Raw genomic sequence first — 18,347 nt, 5'->3', positions numbered from 1 at the left:
ATCATAGATCTCCCCCCCCCAACTCCCCCCGAAAATGCTCACACACCCTACTTTACATACAATTTCAGAGAATTTGTGGACCCCAGGTTTAAATTTATAACCCTCAAGCCAGACTGAAAGGGAAACTTTTCCTTTAGAAAACGAATGAAGGGTAAAGTCTGTTTAAAAAGGCAGTGTGCAGACTCCTGTTCTCTGTTTCAGAGTGGGGCAAGCAGGGGAGCTGTGCACTAAGGATAAGGCTTGGTCTTCGGAAATATTGTATCTAGAGCAACACCAATAGGAAAGGCACAGAACTTCCCTCATTTCCCCACTTCCACGGGGCTTTTCTGCTACCGCAGACGAGTCTATAACCCTCCTCTCTCTGTAGGTGGAGGTGCGGCCCATGATGTTCGTGGCACTGACCTATGATCACCGGCTAATTGACGGCAGAGAGGCTGTGACTTTCCTCCGAAAAATCAAGGCAGCGGTAGAGGATCCCAGAATCCTCCTAATGGACCTTTAGGAGGAAGTCACACACCCAACACATTGACCACGCAGGAACTGAAAACCAGTCTTCTCTCTGCCCCATGTGGGTCCCGGGTTCGCCTGGCGACAGACAGGCACATGCTGTTGGCCTCAAGCAAGGAAGCCAGGGCACTATATAACCAGCAGTCGCAGGTCTTTCTTGGTGTTCCTACCAGCTCTCTCTCTCTCTCTCTCTCTCTGTACCCCTCTCTTAATACTCGAATATCTTATTTCCTTAGGCTTGAGGGAGAGAAAGAGAGAGCCTTCACAGATGCTCATTAATATCCCTGCCTTTCTTCATTAACCCTCTGCCGAGATAATTTTGCTTCTCCCCCGTGCCAGTACACGATAGGGAAACCACTGGGGACCATGGGATTAAGTTTCAGTCTTTTGAAAGTGTGTTCTCCAGAGCTGCCTGGGAGGATTGTGCCTCCCACGCTCAGAGCAGCCTCTGCCCTGGCTGTGCACATTCTCACTTGATTCCACCTTGTGGAGGTATTGACCACAGGCCAAGGTGCTGCTTTGCTGCTGAAATGCACCTTCCTTCTCAGCTGTCATTGACTTCAGGATGCCTCTACTACCTCTTCCAGGAAGCACAGGCCGGGGGACCTGGGTAGGAGAGGTGTTGGCAGTGTGGAGGGGGAGAGGGCAGATTCCCCCTGAGGTCATAGCTATAAACAAGAGAACAGAAGCCAGGCCTGCCCTCACATTCTCTGTCATAGCCTCACACCAGGAAAACCCATTTTGGCACAGCTATGGTTGTGCCAACCTTTCTAGGTTGCTAGGAACCGTTCTAGCACATTGTTCTCATCTGGAGCCGATTCTAGTACATCAAGGCAGTGGAGGATGGACTGGAGCCTGGTAGAGATTGGGGGAGGGAGGCTTCCTGTGGACAGGCTCGGATTGACTTGAGCTTTTAAATTCCATGGGTATGAGCATGTGACTGAAGAGGCAGTTCTGTTTTTTCCTGATCATGGCCCTTGGGAAGTGGGGCTTTGGCTCCTCTGCAGAGCACGGGTCTGGGGCAGGGTGGACTGGTGGGAACCAGCCCCAAGATGCCAGTACACGGGGGAAGTGACCGATGTTTCCTCTGAGGTACTGCCTGATGGGTCTGGACACAGTCATTGGAATTCCTTGGAACATGGTTAAATGTACACGTCTTGTCATGAAAGCTACCAGGCTTCATTGCTTTAAATCCAACTGCATTCAGGCCTGAGGCTGCTGACACTGGACATGGGAGCCACTTACTTAGTGCAGAGTGCCCACTTGTATCTCAAAGAAGTAAGGCCTGGGGGACGGGTGGGGGGAAGGGATGGGAGCCAATACTGAGTGCCTGCAGCATCTGCTATGTCTTCACTATTCAGAACTCGTAACTGAAATATTTAAAGAAACTGATTTTAAATGCAAATTAAAGGGCAAAAGTTCTCAAGCAGAGTTCCTGTTCTTCTGTGTTCATTTTGGTTACTGAGGTGGTGTAAGTCTCCAACACTGGTTATTGGCATTGAAAGCCACCTAAGGTCCCTTTGGTTACCCTGTGATATCTGAGTGTTAAAGTAAGTTAACACTGCACTGATTTGACAAACAATGGAAGTGGGCTGTCTGCAGGCAGGGAAGCGCCCTGGCCTCCTTCCAGTTGACACCTCAAAGCCTGGCAAGCCGGGCTCTTGGGCAGAGACTGGTTCCCACCTTTGAGGCTCCTGCAAACACCAACACACTTGCATTATTTCTGGGATGGATACCAAGGTCAGTAAGAACCATGAGGGTCGATTACCTCCTGGGAGCAGTGGTCTGCGAGGGAGAGGGACAGTTAACCGAGACTGACTCCAGGTGACTGGCATGATGGTCTCCAGGCTTAAATATACCCGGTCTTTCCACACAGTCCGTGCCTGCTGATCTTGCTTACAGTAGTGCCATTTCTGTATGAAGGTCTGCCCCAGGAACAGAGTGGCTCCCCAAGGGTAGAATTTGGGTTCAATGAAAGGAATTTTAGAATTTTCTATTAGGCCCAGGACCTGGTGCTAACTTTCATTTCTCTAGTAAACCTATAAGGAGGTAGACTGTAAGCCCCATAAGGTCTGGGACTATAGGATTCTGGCTTAGAGCCTGGCACAGTGCCACATGTACAGTGTTTATTGCACAGATGGGGCCCAGAGGTTCCAGAAGCAACTTGGACTTGCAGCAGTGGTTGGAGGTGGTCTGGCCTGACTTAGGGAGTGTAGCAAAGGAAGACTGGACAAGCTCCACTAGGCTCCCATCAGACCTTGTCATTAACCTCGTGTGTGTATGTGTGTCAGGAAGGGAGAGAGAAACATCAGTGACGATGAGAATCATTGATGGGCTGCCTCCTGCACACCCACTACTGGGGATCAAGCCTGCAACCAAGGCATGTGCCCTTGACTGGAATCGAACCCGGGAACCTTCAGTCTGCAGGCCGACGCTCTATCCACTGAGCAAAACCAGCTAGGGCGTCATTAACCTCTGAGTAGGAGCCACCTTCTGTCTCAAGGGGTCACTGAAGATTAAACTATTCCCCCCCCCAGGCATCATGACCCTCGTCTAAGGCTCGTCTTTTATTTCCCATGAAGCCCAGTGCCCCTCTATGCCAGCACTTCCCCTTGGGCTCAATGCTGCTCTGCAGGGCACAGGCTGGCATGCGGGTGGGTCTACCACCAGCCCTGCTTCCTACTTCCTAGTGGACTCCCAAGTTCACTGTTGAGTGTCATGGAGCTTATTTGGGGGAGCCTTCCAGTCTTCCTGTCCCGACAGGGTAGCTCTAGTTGCATTAATGAGGCAAGAACACCACAGGCAACATCAGGCTTTATTGGGGGCAAGATGGTATGGACACGCCCCAGAGAAACCAGGACCATACCAGGCTGTGCTTCCCTATGTCCTCTGCCCAAGTCACTCCAGCCTCCCTCACAACCCAGTTCCCCGCCCCTTCACAATCGGAATGGAGATGAGTGTCAAGGCCGCCACCTGGTGGTATAGCAGACACAAGGCAAGGGGTTGGGGGCAGAGGTCTGGTGAAAGTTTTAGTTGCCACACCCCAGTGACAGGGTGAGTCCTGAGAGGAAAAAGCCCCCAAACCTGAGGAGGGGGTTGTATTTGGGGTAACTACTTATCCCAGTTCTTCAGAGACCAAACATCTTGCTTCTGGCTAAAAGCCTGGGCAATCATTCTGTGTGTTGTGATTCATTTCAAAAGGGGATGAAGTCACAGTAGGCAATGAATTGAGTGGACCCTCAAGTCTCAAATGCAAATTGGTAAACAGGACCAATGCCTGAGAAGGGAATCCTAATGGGCCCAGCTTGTCTTAGCAGCTTCTGCCTGGAGGCTGAACTGAGGTCTCTCAGACTGTGGGGCAGGCTCCCCATTCTCTCCACCCCAGTGGGCTAGCTAGGGAGGGGAGGTCTTATTCTGCTTCTAAAATTGCTCTAATTGGCAAAGGTGCCCTCTCCCCTCCTCCTAATCCCTGTTTCCTCCCCCACGCCCCTCTTCCTTTTGCTCTTCAGAGTCTGAAATTGCAAGACAGGGGCATGGTCAGGAGGGGGAGTGGATCACCCTGTTCCCCACCTCACTGCATGCTCACTACAGACGTCCCTGGCCTCCCCGCCCCATGCAGGAGGAGTCTGATAGAAGAGGCCACTATTTACACGGCTAAGGTATCAGCCAGGGCAGCCCTAATTTGAGTCCACTAAGCCAGTGGACCAGTATCCTGAGATAAGTCTCCAGAGATGTCCCAAGTAGGGCACAACATGGCAGGTAGCGAATCACAAAACCTCAAGGTTGGCTCAGCAGGTGGTCAGTACTTCGGAGCGAATGTGACAGAAGGCACCCTTTAATGGGGTAGGTCTGTGTTCAAGGCTCAGGGTGTGCGCTCAACAGGTCTCTGTTGACGGATGGGTGGATGGAGGGGCCCAAGCCACCTAGCAGGGTGAGCTCTGTCCTGTCCCTTCCCATCAGCAGTGACTAGAAAGGGTTCCTCCAAGAGCTGGCGGGGAGACTCCCTAGGGACAGCGGCGATGATAGCTTCTGAGCCCACAGGAGGGAGCAGAGCTGAGCAGGAAAGGCGGCTGACCCGCATTCTTTGCAGAGGCCGCTGGTTAGAGTGACAGGATGAGGGTCAGCTCAGAGTGACAGGATGACAGGCGAAGAGAAGAGAGGAGACTCAGACCAGTCCGGCTGCTTCCATCGCCCACTCCACCCTCTCTTACCCCACCAGCTTGCTCCACTGGATGGTACTGAAAAAGGGGTGGGACTTGAGTCTGTTGACACCGCCCCCTCCAGTTCCCAGGCGCCTGCTGGCATCGAACTGCAGGAGCTGTGGAGAAAGGCCCGGTCAGCGCCTGGCAGGCCTTCCCAGCCCCATTGCTGAGGTGTGGGCTGACTTCCAGGGACTTGTCACCGTGGCCCCGGGGGCTCACTCCCTGCCAGCCCAGCCCATAGAACCCCCAGATTTACCCTGGGGAACACTGGTGGTGTTTGGCCACCAACAGATAGAGAACTTTATAACCTCCTGCACCCACATCAGCCATCCAGGAGCAGCATGCTTGTTCACACACAGGGTTCTGCCTTCCCAGCGCCCACCCTCAGGCCAAGGAGCCGCCTCTGCTGGGCCGGCTGACCTCACCTCCGTCAGCAGGGAGGCTGCTGGGCGACTGAGCCACTCGGGCAGCTGGAGCTGGGTGTGGGGCTGGATTCCTGAGGGGTGGCTCTGGGCTAGGGCCTGGGAAGACACAGGGAGGGGCCTCAGGAGGCAACCCCTGGAGAGTCTGCACACCCCAGCGGCAGCCAGGGTTTTATTTTTCCCTGGGTCACCTTCCATGGGATGATGACAACGCAGACCATTGTATCTGCTTTGGATCCACTGTATGCCAGGCGGCGCTAGATGCCTGACAGCCATTGCCCACACTCCCACAACCCCGCTCAGAGTGAATACAAGTATCGCATTGGAGAGACAAAAGCAGGCTGAGAGGTGAAGGGACTGATGCTGAGGGTAGGGTTTGAATCCAGGTCCCTCTGGCTCTAAGCTAGCTCGATGCATTGCTCTTGGGCTGCAATCAGGACAGGCACTTCAGGATGAGTATTGGAACTTGTCTTCACACAGAAAAACAACAACACAACCCTCCACGGGCCACTCATTTGGCAGCAGGCCACGGCATGCTCCCGCCGCGCCAAGGCAGGGCTGTGGTGAGGGAAGGCAGGGCCTCTCTCTACTCCAGCAGGGTGCAGCTGTGGAGAGCAAGGAGGTCTGTCTGGAGGTCAGGATGAGCTGCAAGAAGCGACCAGGAGGAAGGCCAGAAGCTCAGGCTAGAGAGGTGGTGGGAGGCTGGGAGGGGAGAGCAGCTCTGTTTGCAGCCAGGCCTCTCAGAGGCCCTGGGCTACGGGACAAAAGCAGGAGGCAGCCACGGTGAACTGGTCCGATCTGGGCTTCAGGTCACACTGCATCCTCTCTGGCTATTTCCTGCTTAAAGGCAGCTCGGCCTTTCCCTTGCTGTCTGACCTCACCAGCCCCAGGTGCAGAGCTGAGCTCATCGAGTGGACAGAGGGCAGAAGCCGCCATCCTGAGCAAGGGCGTTTGCCGGGGAAACTTTGAGCTCTTGGCTGACCCAGGCTGGACGGACAGTGGCTGGCCTGCATCCAGGAGGCCCGCTCTCCTGTTCTTCAGCCAAAGTCTGGGGGTTACAGCCCAGGAGGCCTCGGGGGTGGGAAGCGAGCAGTGGGAAGCGGCTGAGGGGGTGAGCCAGGCGCCTTTCGGGGAAGAAGCGCTGTCCAATCCCACCCTTCCTCCAAAACCCGCCCTGACCACCCAACTCAGCTCTCACCCACTGACGGCAGTCTCACCAGCTACAGCCACTAGCATGGGGGGAGGGGGGGAACCAAGTGGGCCCACGGCCTGGGTGGCAGTGGCTCCCTGCGTCTCTCATGGCCTGTGGGGGTGAACTGGGGAGGGCCAGCTGTGCTGGCAGGTTCTGGAGTCCCAGGCAGCCTGAGCCCGACATGGGCTGGTTGTATTAAGCCCAGGCCACCCTGTCCTCAGTGACCCCCACAAGGGCCCCACACCCTGCCCTGCCACTCACCGTTCCAGTCAGCAGTTCATACAGTAGAGACCCAAAGCTCCACCAGTCACAGGCTTCCGTCAGCTCAGAAATCCCACCCACCTCTGCGGGAGCAAGAACACAAATGTCCCCACCTTCCCCGAGAAGGTGGGTCTCCCCTCTATTCATCCTACCCAGACCCGGCCCATCCCCTCTGTCCCCCTCACCCCCCCCCAGGTTCACCCACACAAAGGCGCGGGGTCCAGGGCCCTGCCCCCTCTCCTTGCCTGGGGCACTGTAGAGGTTGTCCACAGCCTCCCGGCAGCACTGGGGCTCCACCTCTGACCACTGGCCAAAGTACGTGAGCCGAACATGACCTTCCCGTCAGTGTGCACAGGGGATGGAAGGAAGACAAAAAATACGATCAGTCATTGCTGAGCAGCTGGCCTGGGGGAGGGGCCTCCCAGGACGTCCCCAAACACAAGGGCAGGAGCCACTGGCCTCACTAAGCATGGCCTCCCTAGGGGCATGCAGCCCTGAGGCCCAGAGACAACTGAGTATTCATAGGAGCTGCTGCCCTGGACTCCCTGGGCCTGAAGGGGCTTGTTTCCAGACTCGTCCTTGGAGACTTGGCAGAGTCTTGTGTGAAAAGGCTGGGGGCGGGGGGAGAAGGGGGGTGGGAGGCCGGCTTGGTGTGGCTCAGTGGTTGAGCGTCCACCTTTGAACCAGGAGGTCACGGTTTAATTCCCAGTCAGGGCACATGCCTGGGTTGTGGGCTTGATCCCCTGCATGGGGCATGCAGGAGGCAGCCGATGAATGATTCCCTCTCACCACTGATGTTTTTCTCTCTCTCTCTCCCCCTCTCTGAAATCAAGACAAATATATTAAAAAAAAAAAAAAAAAAAGGCTGGGGGAAGCAGGGGGAGAAGCAAACCTCCGCCATTCCCTTGAATTCGTGGCACTCTCCTCCGTCTTGAGACTTTGCCCACCCCCTGCCCCCCGTACTCCCCTCCCCCCAGGCCTGGGCACCTACCTGCTTGGTCCAGGAGCAGGTTCCGGGGATTGAGGTCCCGGCACAGCACGCCCTGCTCGTGCAGCGCCTCCAGGGCCACCAGCGTCTCAGCCGCCCACTGCTTGACCTGCTCTTCCCTCACGCTCCAGGCACCCCCGCCAGACCCCCGGCTGGCCTTGTCCACTGAGGGGCAGCTCTGACCTCTGCTGCGGCCACAGCCCCCCAGCACCCGGCCTGCCCCCTCGCGAACCCAAGAGAGCCCCCAAGGGGACCCAGTGTCTGAGTTCTGGCCAGGTTCTCTCCGGGCCTGGAGGTGCAGGCGGCCACCGGGAGCCTTCGGAGGGTCCGAGGAGCGGGAAGTGCTGGTCCTGGCTGAGGGTGCACCTTCAGCCTCTCTCTGGGGTCTGACGGGTGGGACCCCCCTGGCTGGGGCGAGGCTCCGGCAAGTCCAAGGAGACTCCAGCGGCACTCTGTCCTGCAGGCGGGTGTGGCCAGGGGGCAGCAGCGTTGGGGTCCGGATGCTGAGGCGGGAGTTGAGCTGAGCCTTCATCCTCTCCAGGCTGGAGCCGGACCTGAGCCCAGACTGTTGGGGGCGTGCCTGGGAGAGCAGGTGGGACCAGAGCGTGCCTCCTGGGCCAGGCGGAGGGAGCGGCGAGCATGGGGATGGGAGAAGAAGAGCATGGACACCGGGTCCCGGCCCCACCCTGCGGCTCCTCTGCCCTCCGGGTCCTCGCCTCTGCTCCTCCCTCCGGGAGCCGGAACCTAGAATGACCTCTCCTTCCTGTCACTCACCTAGAGAAGACCCAGCCTCCCCATCTGGCACAAAATAGGTGCTTAACCCCTAAGGAAATGTGAACTATTGTTAATGTCCTTGGTTTTGGTGTTGGTTTACCAGTGTTCAATATATTTTATACATATATATATTTAAAAATTTCTAGGGACAATAGTACAATGAAATATAAGTTAGTAAAATAAAAGAAGGCCAGGCATGGACCTGTGATGACTCTATGTTATGAACTAGAACGTGCACCTCATTAAAAAAAATCTCATCACCTGCCCTAGCCGGTTTGGCTCAGTGGGTAGAACGTCGTCGGCCTGTGGACTGAAGGGTCCGGGTTTAATTTTGGTCAAAGGCACATGCCCGGGTTGTGGGCTCGATCCCCAGTAGGGGATGTGCAGGAGGCAGCCAACCAATGATTGTCTCTCATCATAGATGTTTCTATCTCTCTCTCCCTTCCTCTCTGAAATCAATAAATATATATTTAAAATCTCATCACCCTAACAGGAGATCAATAAATATCTGCTACATGACCAGCTCCTGTCCTTACAGCTTCAGAACCACCACCCCACAGGGCACTCTGAGGGACGGGCGCAGACTAGAAAAATGAAAAGAGCCAGGACCGGAGGACATGGTGACAAAGGGGACATCTGCATACATGTCCTCTCGCCAGCCCTACGTGAACATCTTCCCCAGGATGTCCCTGCCCCTCAGCACCCCTGGGGCCCACACAGCCTGACCCGGCCATCACCCTCCAGCAAGGCCGGGCCCTGGTCTGTGCTGCACACCTGGTGCGAGTTACCCCCTCCCTCGGTTTTGGCATTTTAAGGGCATGAAAGGGGACACCTCCCAAGGCCCCTCACCTTGCACATGCTCCAGGTGCAGGAAGATGGAGTCCTCGCTGACAAAGTACCGCAGCAGCTTGGTCATGTAGGGGACACCGTGCGGGATGATGGTCAGCCGCTCCCGGCTCGCCGTGTGACACCTGGACAGGCTCTGGGGAGGGGGCAGGCCAGAGGCTGCTCTGTTAGGGGACGTCAGAGCCCCAGCTTCAGTGGCCACCGGATGAGGGAGGGGAGCCACCCTGAGGAGCAACTGCCTCCCCCATTTCCTGCCCTGGCCCTCACCCCTGTCTTCCCTATGCCATCCAGGTCCCCCACCTTCTGGGCCAGGGAGGAGGCAGTGAAGTGTGTGTGTCTGGAGGGCCGGGGCATGCTCAGGGCAGGACAAGTGGCTTTCGGATTTGGAGGGAGCATGGACTTCATATAGAGGTTCTGGGTAGAGGGTTCCTTAGAGGGTAGCGGGGTTTAAGAGCTCTGAGAAAGTCCCAAGGGGAATGCAGAATGGAGGGGGCTGGGCGGCACCTGCCTTCACCACGAAGGTCCCTCCAGTCGCTGGGTCCTGGACCAGCTGCACCTGCCAAGGTCCAGGAGGCATTGGTCAAGGCACATGCTAGTTCCCGGGGCTCCATGGCCCTAATCCCAGCCCCCAGGTTCCTCCACTGAGGCGGACTCACTCCAGAGGCAGGGCAGAGAAGGCAGGCCCCCAAACGGACATCAATCCTGTCCTGCTCATCCACCCTTCTTAGACCTGCAGGTCTTAGCTCATGTGCCGCCGCCTCCAGGAAGCCTTCCCAGCCCTCAGGTGCTCTCCAAGCTCACCCGTAGGGGAACCTTATCACACGGTGCCTAATTTCCTGTCTCCCCACTGCACTGTGAGCCCCAGGAGGACAGGAACCCCACTGTCCAGCTGTTTCCAGAGCACACATCCATGGTGAGTGGCCCAGTCTGCAGGGTCTGAGGGGGTCACGGATGGAAACGACCTCAGAGCCAGTTACATCCTTTGATCTTTCATTTTACAGGTGAAAGGCTGAGGCTCTGAGAGTGTGGCCCAGGCCACCAATGGGCCAAGCCGTGCCCACGTGCCTGGGCTGGGAGTGCTCTCTCGGGCCTCTCCCCCTGACGCCCACCCTTCTTTTAAATAATTCTCTCTGGAGGCTGTCTTCGGAGAGCAGCCCACTCCTTCGCCCGCTGGTTTTGTTCAGAGGCAGGGACTTGTATCAAGTTGGGAACTTGCCTCTTCTTGTGGTGGGCAGGGTGGACCCCAGGCACAGGAGAGGGCATGCCGGGCATGTCGGGGGCAGAAAATGGCCCAGATTAGGGGCCTGTGGGGGCAAGACCACTGGTTGAGGTTGTGACTCCTTACAGACACTCCCCGTGGTGGTGGGTGGAGCCCAGCCCTCAGGCCAGACCACTGGGCAGTGGATCCTGCAGCCTCCGGTTGGAACTGGGCTTAGATCTTGGGCAAGTGAATCGGTTTCCTCATCTACCAAAGAGTGAAATGCCCCCTTCCCTCATCACCGGTTTGGTTGATGCCATCTTGGATGTAAAGGCCGTGAGCATGCCAGTTGTCACACTTGCCAAGACACATCACCTCTCTGAACCTTGTTTTCTTAACTGCAGTTGGGGTCATAGCAGTACCCCATCTAAAGGTCATTAGGATTCTATAAAGCAGACAACTCAAGCAGAGCAGCAACCTGTGCCTGCCACAAACACGCCCTCGATAATCTGTAGTGATTATTATTATTATTATTATTATTATTATTAAGAAACCCCACTGGGTAGGGAGCACATACTCTGTGCTAAATGCTTTATATGATTTAGTCCCACAGCCCTACTCGGTGAGTGTTAATGGTGATCCATTCTATTGATGAAGAAATTGAGGTTCAGCCAGGCCTGTGTTGCTCAGTGATTGAGCATTGACCTATGAACCAGGAGGTCATGGTTCGATTCCCAATCAGGGCACATGCCTGGGTTGTGGGCTCCATCCCCAATAGGGTCGTGCAGGAGGCAGCCGATCAATGATTCTCTCTCATCATTGATGTTTCTATCGTTCCCTTTTCCTTCCTCTCTGAAATCAATAAAAAGATTTTTTTAAAAAGAAATTAAGGTTCAGAGAGGTTATGTTGCCCACGATCCTGCTCCTGAAAAGTGGTAGAGCCAGGCCTCGAATCCAGGCAGGCTGATCCTGGGCCCTGGAGAATAAGTGCAATTAGGGCACAACCAGCTCACTCTGGCACGTGCCTTCCCCTCTGGGCCCAGGGTCCCCATCACCAGTGAAATGAAGGCGGTGGACTTGGTGCAGCAGGAGTGAGGGGGTTCCTCCTCCAAGAGCCACAGACTGAACCCAGCCTGGCCCCGGCTCCTTTGCCAAATCTGTACAATGTTTGAAAAAGAAATCTGGGGTCATTTAGGAGAACAGAGTTTCCCACAAGTACCGACACCCAGATAATTCCCCACTGTCCCTTGCCAAGTGGGGCTTCCTACTACCTCGTCCGGGACACGGCCCTATCATTCACAGAGCCCAGGAACCAGCGGGGAAGGCTGGGGCAGTGAGAAATAAAACCGCAATCAGGACATCGAAACAAGTGGGTTAAACTCTGTATGTACATGAAAACCTACCGATCTGGAAAGAATTCAACCAAAACATTAGCAGTAATTATCTTGGAGTGAGGTAGGGTGGTGGGGAATTGTTTGTTTCTGTTTTAAATGTCTTCCTCTTTCATGTTATCTCAAAAGGGTAGCAGACAGGGCATTTTCCCATTAAACCCAGCAAACAAAAACACCGCCTTCCTCTTTTGCTCCTTGCTACGGGAGACACAACACCTGCTAGTCACGTGGCCTCTGTGGCCTCAGTTTCACGCTCTGTAAGACAGTTACTAACAGTCAGCACTACCCAGAGGAGCTGGTGGCCGTGAAGGAAAACCCCACGGCACCGTCCCATGCGGGAGCCATTAGCCACATGTGGCTATCAAGCCCTTGAAATGTGGCTGGTGCAGCTGCTGCAGCTTCTTTGGTGAAACACATGAACACTTTCTGTAAAAATGTCCAACGTATCAAAATCCCAGAAGGAATCTCTCGTGGAGCTAACAAGCCCAAAAGCTGCCAACAGGTTTGCAAAATCCAAGGTCCACGGGGGCTGGGCATGTGAGGCCAGTGAGCAGGGCGGGGGCGGGAGCAAAGCAGAGGGCCGGTGTCCCCTCAAGCAGGCAGCCCTTCCTCCACTCCCTGCTGCTTCAGGGACCCTGAGCCAGCCTTTCCAGATCTCTGGATTTTGAGGAGAAGCAGGATATCTGGATGTTTATATGAAACCTGCCAACTTTTAAATGTTGGTAACTAATACATTTTTTAAAAAACACCCCGGTGTTTGAGCCAAAAAAACAAGAAGTGACTCGAACGACCTTTTTCTTCCCCATCCTTGACTCAGAGCGTGGATCCTGGACGCGGCTCGCAGGCCTCCAGGCTCCCCGAGGGCAGACGCCTGGGTATTCTGGCCAACTGCCTACCTAGTCCTTGACCAACCCACCTCTGTTCCCGGCCACCCTCGATGCCTGCCAGTACCTCTTCAGCCCTAGAGACCCCCTCCCCTGGCAACCGGGCATCTCAGGGGACGCGCAGGCTTCCCGAGCCAGCCCTTTGCCCTCCCTGGCTCTGTGCTGGGGGCCAGCGTTGCTCTCCTGCCCGGATCTGCCTGGGCAGAGCTGTGGAATGGGACCCTGTGAGGCACATCAGACCTGGCCCGAGGCTCCCGAACGCCTCTCCTAATTTGGGGAAATTGGTGCTCCTGGCTTGGGAACGGCGCAGGAACAGGAAGCAGGATCTCTGGAGGGAGGTGGAGCAGGTGAGGTGAATGCCCAAGAAAGGGTGAAAAAGGAAAGCAGGGCAATCTCAAGACAGAACGGCTGCTGTCCACGTGCAGGACTCAGAACACTGGGTTCCGAAAACGCTTTGCCCAGGGGTGACCGGGGCTTAAGCAAATGAGGGGGATCCTGTCACAGACCTCGCTCTTGGCAACTCAAGGTGCCCATTTGCATCCTAAAACTCCTGTAATTTAAAAAAACAGCCCTGGCCGGTTCGGCTCAGTGGATAGAGCGTCGGCCTGCGGAATGAAGGGTCCCGGGTTCGATTCCGGGCAGGGGCATGTACCTTGGTTGCGGGCACATCCCCAGTGGGAGATGTGCAGGAGGCAGCTGATTGATGTTTCTCTCTCATCGATGTTTTTAACTCTCTATCCCTCTCCCTTCCTCTCTGTAAAAAATCATAAAAAAAAAAAAAAGATGCAGATGCTAAAAGCCAACACTACTTTTCTCAGGTCTTTAATAAATAAATAAATAAATAAATAAATAAATAAATAAATAAATAATAAAAGTAGTGTAACGTCAACTCGCTATTTGCCAAACTTCTTTCACCCGGAACTCCACTCTCCCCAGCACCCCTGGCTCAGTGGGATCCCATGTGGGGCAACGGGGTGGCAGTCACCTCCCAGCCTGTGCAAGCCACATGGACTAGTTGGCTGGACAGCAGGACTGCACAGATGGAGCCTGGCTGGGCCTTGCTGACATACTGGGGTCCATTCCAGGGACCTGGGAGTAGCAGCTGGAGCAAGGCTGGGGGACGGGAAGCCGCCTGCCTCCGGACTGGCGTCGGTCACCCGCATGTAGAGCCATCAAACATGCATCACGTGTTTTAGCATGTGCCAGGCCTTTCCCCTAAATGAACTCATTTTAGTTCCCACATCACCCCGTGGGGGGAGGGTCCTCACCCACTGACCGGCGAGCGCTGAGAGGGGAAGGACCTGCCCTTGGCCGCCTGCGTGCTGCCCACACAGACTTCACCCTCCGGCGTGTGCGGAAGCACACACTGGCCTCCTCCGCCCTGTGGCTCCAGTCCCCTCAAATCCCCCGTGAGTGTTGGAATCACAGATACCCGGCTCCACCCCAGAGATTGACTCAAAGCGCCTGCGGTGGGGCCCAGGCGTCTGTATTTCGGGGGAGCTCCCCAGGTGATTCTGACAAACAGCCAGTATGAGAAAGAACTTCTTCAGTGACTCCTCAGGCAGCCCTTGGTGGGGGCAGAGGGCAGTCAAACGCTGGCTCTGTGGATGAAAAGGGGGCACAGACGAAACCTGACAAGCTCAGGGGAGGCCTGCCTGACGGGCCTTACAAACTCAGGGACCGGAAGTAACCACACAGGGTGGTCTGAGCATAAAGCTTCCTAACCAAGGGAGAGTCACAGAGGGTCGTCACATCCTAGGCCCATAGCTTCCTTGACAAACCTCAATCTGTACCTTAGGTGAGCCTGTCATTTTGCATCTAAGATAACGTACCTTTGAAATGTCAGCGTTATCTCCTTTACAGACACCCCCCCAGGGAACAAGCTCCCACCGGATCAGGAGACCACAGAACCCCTCATGGTATCTTGTTCCCAGAATCCCCTCTCCACGTGCTGTAAATGATACTCAGTACCTGTCCGGTGCCCTTCCACGCAAAAGAAGTATGTGTCTACCCATTTTACTTTCTACCCAACCCCAGAGATTTCTCCGAGTTGCTCTCCCGCCTCCCTCATCTATCGCCAATGAATTTTAAGTAACCGCCCCCCTTGGCCTCCCCTTTAATTCTGATGTATAAAACAAGTGGTAAAACTGACATTTTTTTCTGGAACATTTTCTCAATCCATTGAGATTTTGCTTCCCCGCAATTGTCATCAGTTGGGCTCAAATAAACTCATAAAAATTCGTATAGGTTTGGACGTTTCTTACGCCAACAGCTCAATCTCATTTGACCCAACTGTCCTTCTGACCTCCACTCTGAGTGTCCCAGGTACGGGGTGGGATGTCAGTTCCTATCTTCCTGTCTTCCTTGCGTTAAGGGAAAGGGTCCCTGATGGGGTGAGGAGGAGGGTGGGGCCCGGAGAGAGGGCAGAGCTGCCAGGCCCTGGATGATGCACGGGCCAGTGGGACACTCGGAGGGCAGGTTTCTGGGGATGAGCACCTTCCCGCCACGGGACCTTCTTGCTGTGCTTGGTGGGAGACTCGGCTGCAGCCCTGGGGTGCAGAGGGAACGCGGGGTGGGGGCCAGTGTGGGTGGCAGGATGCCCTGGCCACAGCTTCTCCTGAGGCTTCTGTCTTGACTCCCGGAGGGAGCAGTTTTCTGCGTGTGAGCTGGAGGGCTGTGGAAAGGCGCGGCCTGCCTCTTGGGTTCCCAGCTTCCTTTCCAGGACCTGACTGGTGTGTGCAGGGGCAGGGAGGGATGGGGGGCCGCTGCCCCCTCTCCAGTCTCCTCTGAAGGACTGGGCGTGGCTGCTCTCTCTGCCCACCCGTCACCCCAATCGCACACACCACCTCCTCCCACACGAAGGGCCCTGCTTACTCACCTTCTCGATGACCCCGACCACCCTGCAGCCCCTCAGCTGCTCCAGGGCAGAGCTCAGTGTGCGGATGGGCCGGAGCCTCAGGCTGCTGAAACCCTGCGAGGGGAGACAGGCTCAGGCCCAGCCCTCCTCAGCCAGGCAGTGGGCAGGGCCTCCAGCTGCCGGGGGAGCACAGGGAGTGGGCAAGAATGGGGTACGGTCCAACCTCACCTCACAGGGACAGGCTAGCAGAGAAGCTGGTCCTGACTTGGGCAGGGGGGCCCACACTGCCCTCTTCACTCAGCACCCCCCTCCCCTCCCCCGCCGCAGCCCTTCTCCAAGGCTCAGGGAGTCCTTAAGGCTTCAGAAGCCACCCTAGAAAGCCCCATCTCCAGGAGGCAGATGCTCCCGGGGGTGGGGAAATAACCTGGGAACGTGTGGATCCCAGGGAACATGCCTCGAAGACCAAGGCATGTGGCCCAGGCATGTGATTTGGGGAAAAGTGAGCCTAGGAGGGGTGCGTGGGCAAGTCTGTGCACACCTGTGGGCATGAGAGGTGTGCGTGCATTTTCAACCCCCTCTGCGTGCGCACTGGGTTAGGAGAAGCCATATGGGGAAAGCATCCGTGCACATCTATGTATGCATGTATGTGTATGTACACACGGCGGTATTCGTGTCTGCTCCAAATACTGAGGCCCATTCAAACACAAACAGACCTGGGAGCCTTGCAGTGTGTGCACATGCGAGCATGTGTATGAGCCGTGGGCGAGGGTGGGGAGATGTGTGTGTGTGTGCTCTGTGAGGGCGGGAGACTGGACTGGGGATGATTCACTAAGTGTTGGAAAATGAATGAACTACAGAGGGTGTGGGAGAGAGAGGAAGCCAAAGGCGGGGGGGGAGGAGGGCCGGTCCCGGCATACCACTGCCAGCCCAGCCCTGCAGCCCGCTGGCCCACAGGCGGGGAGCGGCTCCTCACCGTGCCAGGGCTGGCTCCGCTGCCCAGGGTCCTCTGCAGGTGGCAGTTGAAGATCTCCTCTGCCCGCCGCAGGTACTTGGCGATTTTCAGCTTTACAGCCTCACATCGCTCCTTGTTGGGGTCCACTGTGGGGGGAGGGGGTTACCAGGACCCGCCCTGCTCCCCTCCCTGGCCCTGGAGGGCTGTGGTTCTAACTCCCATTGCCTGCCCTCTGCCCTCCATAGGACAGGGTGCCCAACTCTGAGGCTGGTCAGCAGATCCTGCCCCACATCTGTTCCTGAGCCCCTCCTCTGGGAGGGAGACTGGCGGGGGAGGAGGAAGGAAGATGGCAGGAGGGGTTGGGAGCTGCGGTCACCCTCTGCCTACAGCACTTTGCAGCTGGCACCCACCACCTCGCTGGCCGCCGTCACACCGTGGGCAGGGACAGAGTGGGATTTCCATGTCCATTTTCAGAGGAGACAGAAGCTCCCAGAGAACATGGCTTCCTTCCTCTCTGGTGCCCAGTGTGAAAAAGGCCAGAGAGGGATCAGGATTGGAAGACAAAGGAATTTGCTGGACAGGCCTGCAGCCCAGGCACTGAGGGGTCTGGTCAGCAGGAGGGTAGGAAGCACAAATCAGGGCCTGACTCTACCCGAGCCTGGCCACCAAGGCCCTGGGTCCCACACTGGCCTCAGGGCCAGCCTCTCCCCCAGCTTGGAAATGCCTTACTTTGCCCTGAACGGGCCCCGCCCCACCCCTCCCCTCCCCTACCCACCCCTCCAGGCTTTGCTGTTCTCTCTCAGGAGCTCTGCCCGACCTTTCAGCTGGACAATGCACCTGCGATTCTTCAGTGCTCCGACTAGAGTTTGGACTTCTAGAAAAATCCCCTAGGCCGGCCGCACCTGGACTCAGTTTCCCTCCCTTCACTTCCTCCTCATTGCCCTTCACACGAGACTCTAATTGTCCATCATCAACTCATCAGCCTACCCCCATTACACACGAGCTATGTCACTGCCCTGTGCCTGTTTCCTCATTTGGAAAATAGGAATAAAAATAGTTCCTATGTACTTGGAGCTCCATGCAACAACATACATAGTATCTTCTATTACCGTGAGGTTCAGGTGAGTTAATACAGGCAAAGCCCTTGGACCGGCGCCTGGCATGGAGGAACTGCTCGATAAACGCTCGCTGTTATTAGTGTCTTTCGGAGAGGCCCGCGGGCCCCGTTCACCCAGCACGGATGGACAGATGAGGGACGAGCTCCACCAGCCCCTCCCTCCCCAGCCCCTGTCCCCGCGCAGCCCAGCCCAGCCCTCACCGTGCACGCCGCGCAGCAGGACGTCCACGCTGTTCTGGTAGTGGTTGAAGGCTGCCTCGTAGTCCTCGCTGACATCGCGCTCCAGGGCCAGCCGGATCTGCGTGGCTGCGTCCACCAGGTAGTCTCGCTTGGCCACGTCAGGTGCCCCCGGAGCCACCCGGTTGCGAATCTGCTCCAGGTACATGCGGGCCTGGGACGGTGCTCGGGAGCAGGGCTCAGGCTCCTGCCCAGGGCCAGGGGGGCACTCGCAGGCCACCAGGCTCATGGCTGCTGCCCTGCAGGTGCGACCTGGGAATGAGCAGATGCATGAGGGAGGACCCAGCTCGGACCCCCGTTTGCACCTGGGTTTCCTCCCCTGAATATTCAGAGACTAACACCTGGGTGGAGGCGGGGCGGGGGGGCGCGGCCTGTAGGGTCAGAGCTAATGTGGGTAAAGTCCTTTCACCGAGCCAGGTCTTTCCTAAGTGGTGGAAACAGAATAAGAACACGCTTGGGGCTCCTCCCTTCAATTCAAATTCAGTTCAACAAGCATTTCTTGAGCACTTACTAGGTGCT

General features: G+C 56.3%; 2 protein-coding genes and 1 long non-coding RNA gene across 3 annotated transcripts in view; 2 read left to right on the top strand and 1 right to left on the bottom strand.

Annotated features, from left to right (window-relative positions):
- Nucleotides 1–1,938, top strand: part of DLST (dihydrolipoamide S-succinyltransferase) — a 33,764-nt gene extending 31,826 nt beyond the window's left edge. The window contains exon 16 of the mRNA XM_023762179.1: nucleotides 368–1,938. Coding sequence (XP_023617947.1) covers nucleotides 368–502 — 135 coding nt within the window. The 3' untranslated portion in view covers nucleotides 503–1,938. The remainder of the gene's footprint in view (nucleotides 1–367) is intronic.
- A 1,007-nt stretch (nucleotides 1,939–2,945) lies between these two features.
- On the bottom strand, nucleotides 2,946–18,075 carry RPS6KL1 (ribosomal protein S6 kinase like 1). Its single transcript, XM_023762185.1, has 10 exons — nucleotides 17,793–18,075; nucleotides 16,496–16,620; nucleotides 15,544–15,636; nucleotides 9,701–9,748; nucleotides 9,196–9,328; nucleotides 7,576–8,184; nucleotides 6,830–6,919; nucleotides 6,585–6,667; nucleotides 5,135–5,230; nucleotides 2,946–4,825 (listed from the first exon to the last, which is right to left on the bottom strand). The coding sequence occupies exons 1-10, from the start codon at nucleotides 18,055–18,057 to the stop codon at nucleotides 4,715–4,717; spliced, it is 1,653 nt and encodes a 550-aa protein (XP_023617953.1). The 5' UTR covers nucleotides 18,058–18,075; the 3' UTR covers nucleotides 2,946–4,714.
- LOC106698800 lies at nucleotides 16,460–17,541 on the top strand. The gene is made up of 2 exons (XR_001350190.2): nucleotides 16,460–16,567; nucleotides 17,258–17,541. It is a non-coding gene; the product is annotated as an uncharacterized LOC106698800 (long non-coding RNA).
- Nucleotides 18,076–18,347: the final 272 nt, after the last annotated feature.

The sequence above is a fragment of the Myotis lucifugus genome, unplaced genomic scaffold (assembly GCF_000147115.1).
Source record: "Myotis lucifugus unplaced genomic scaffold, Myoluc2.0 scaffold_235, whole genome shotgun sequence".
Classification (NCBI taxonomy): domain Eukaryota; kingdom Metazoa; phylum Chordata; class Mammalia; order Chiroptera; family Vespertilionidae; genus Myotis; species Myotis lucifugus.
Note: the sequence above shows the minus strand (reverse complement) of the source record. Positions and strands in the feature narration are given on the sequence as shown.

Coding starts and splice junctions, on each gene's coding strand:
- RPS6KL1 (XM_023762185.1), bottom strand. CDS start 18,057: ATGAGCCTGGTGGCCTGCGAGTGCCCCCCTGGCCCTGGGCAGGAGCCT. Junction 9,749..15,543: donor TGGTCGGGGTCATCGAGAAG/GTGAGTAAGCAG, acceptor GGACCTTGGCAG/GTGCAGCTGGTCCAGGACCC. Junction 5,231..6,584: donor ATGAACTGCTGACTGGAACG/GTGAGTGGCAGG, acceptor GTGTCTTCCCAG/GCCCTAGCCCAGAGCCACCC.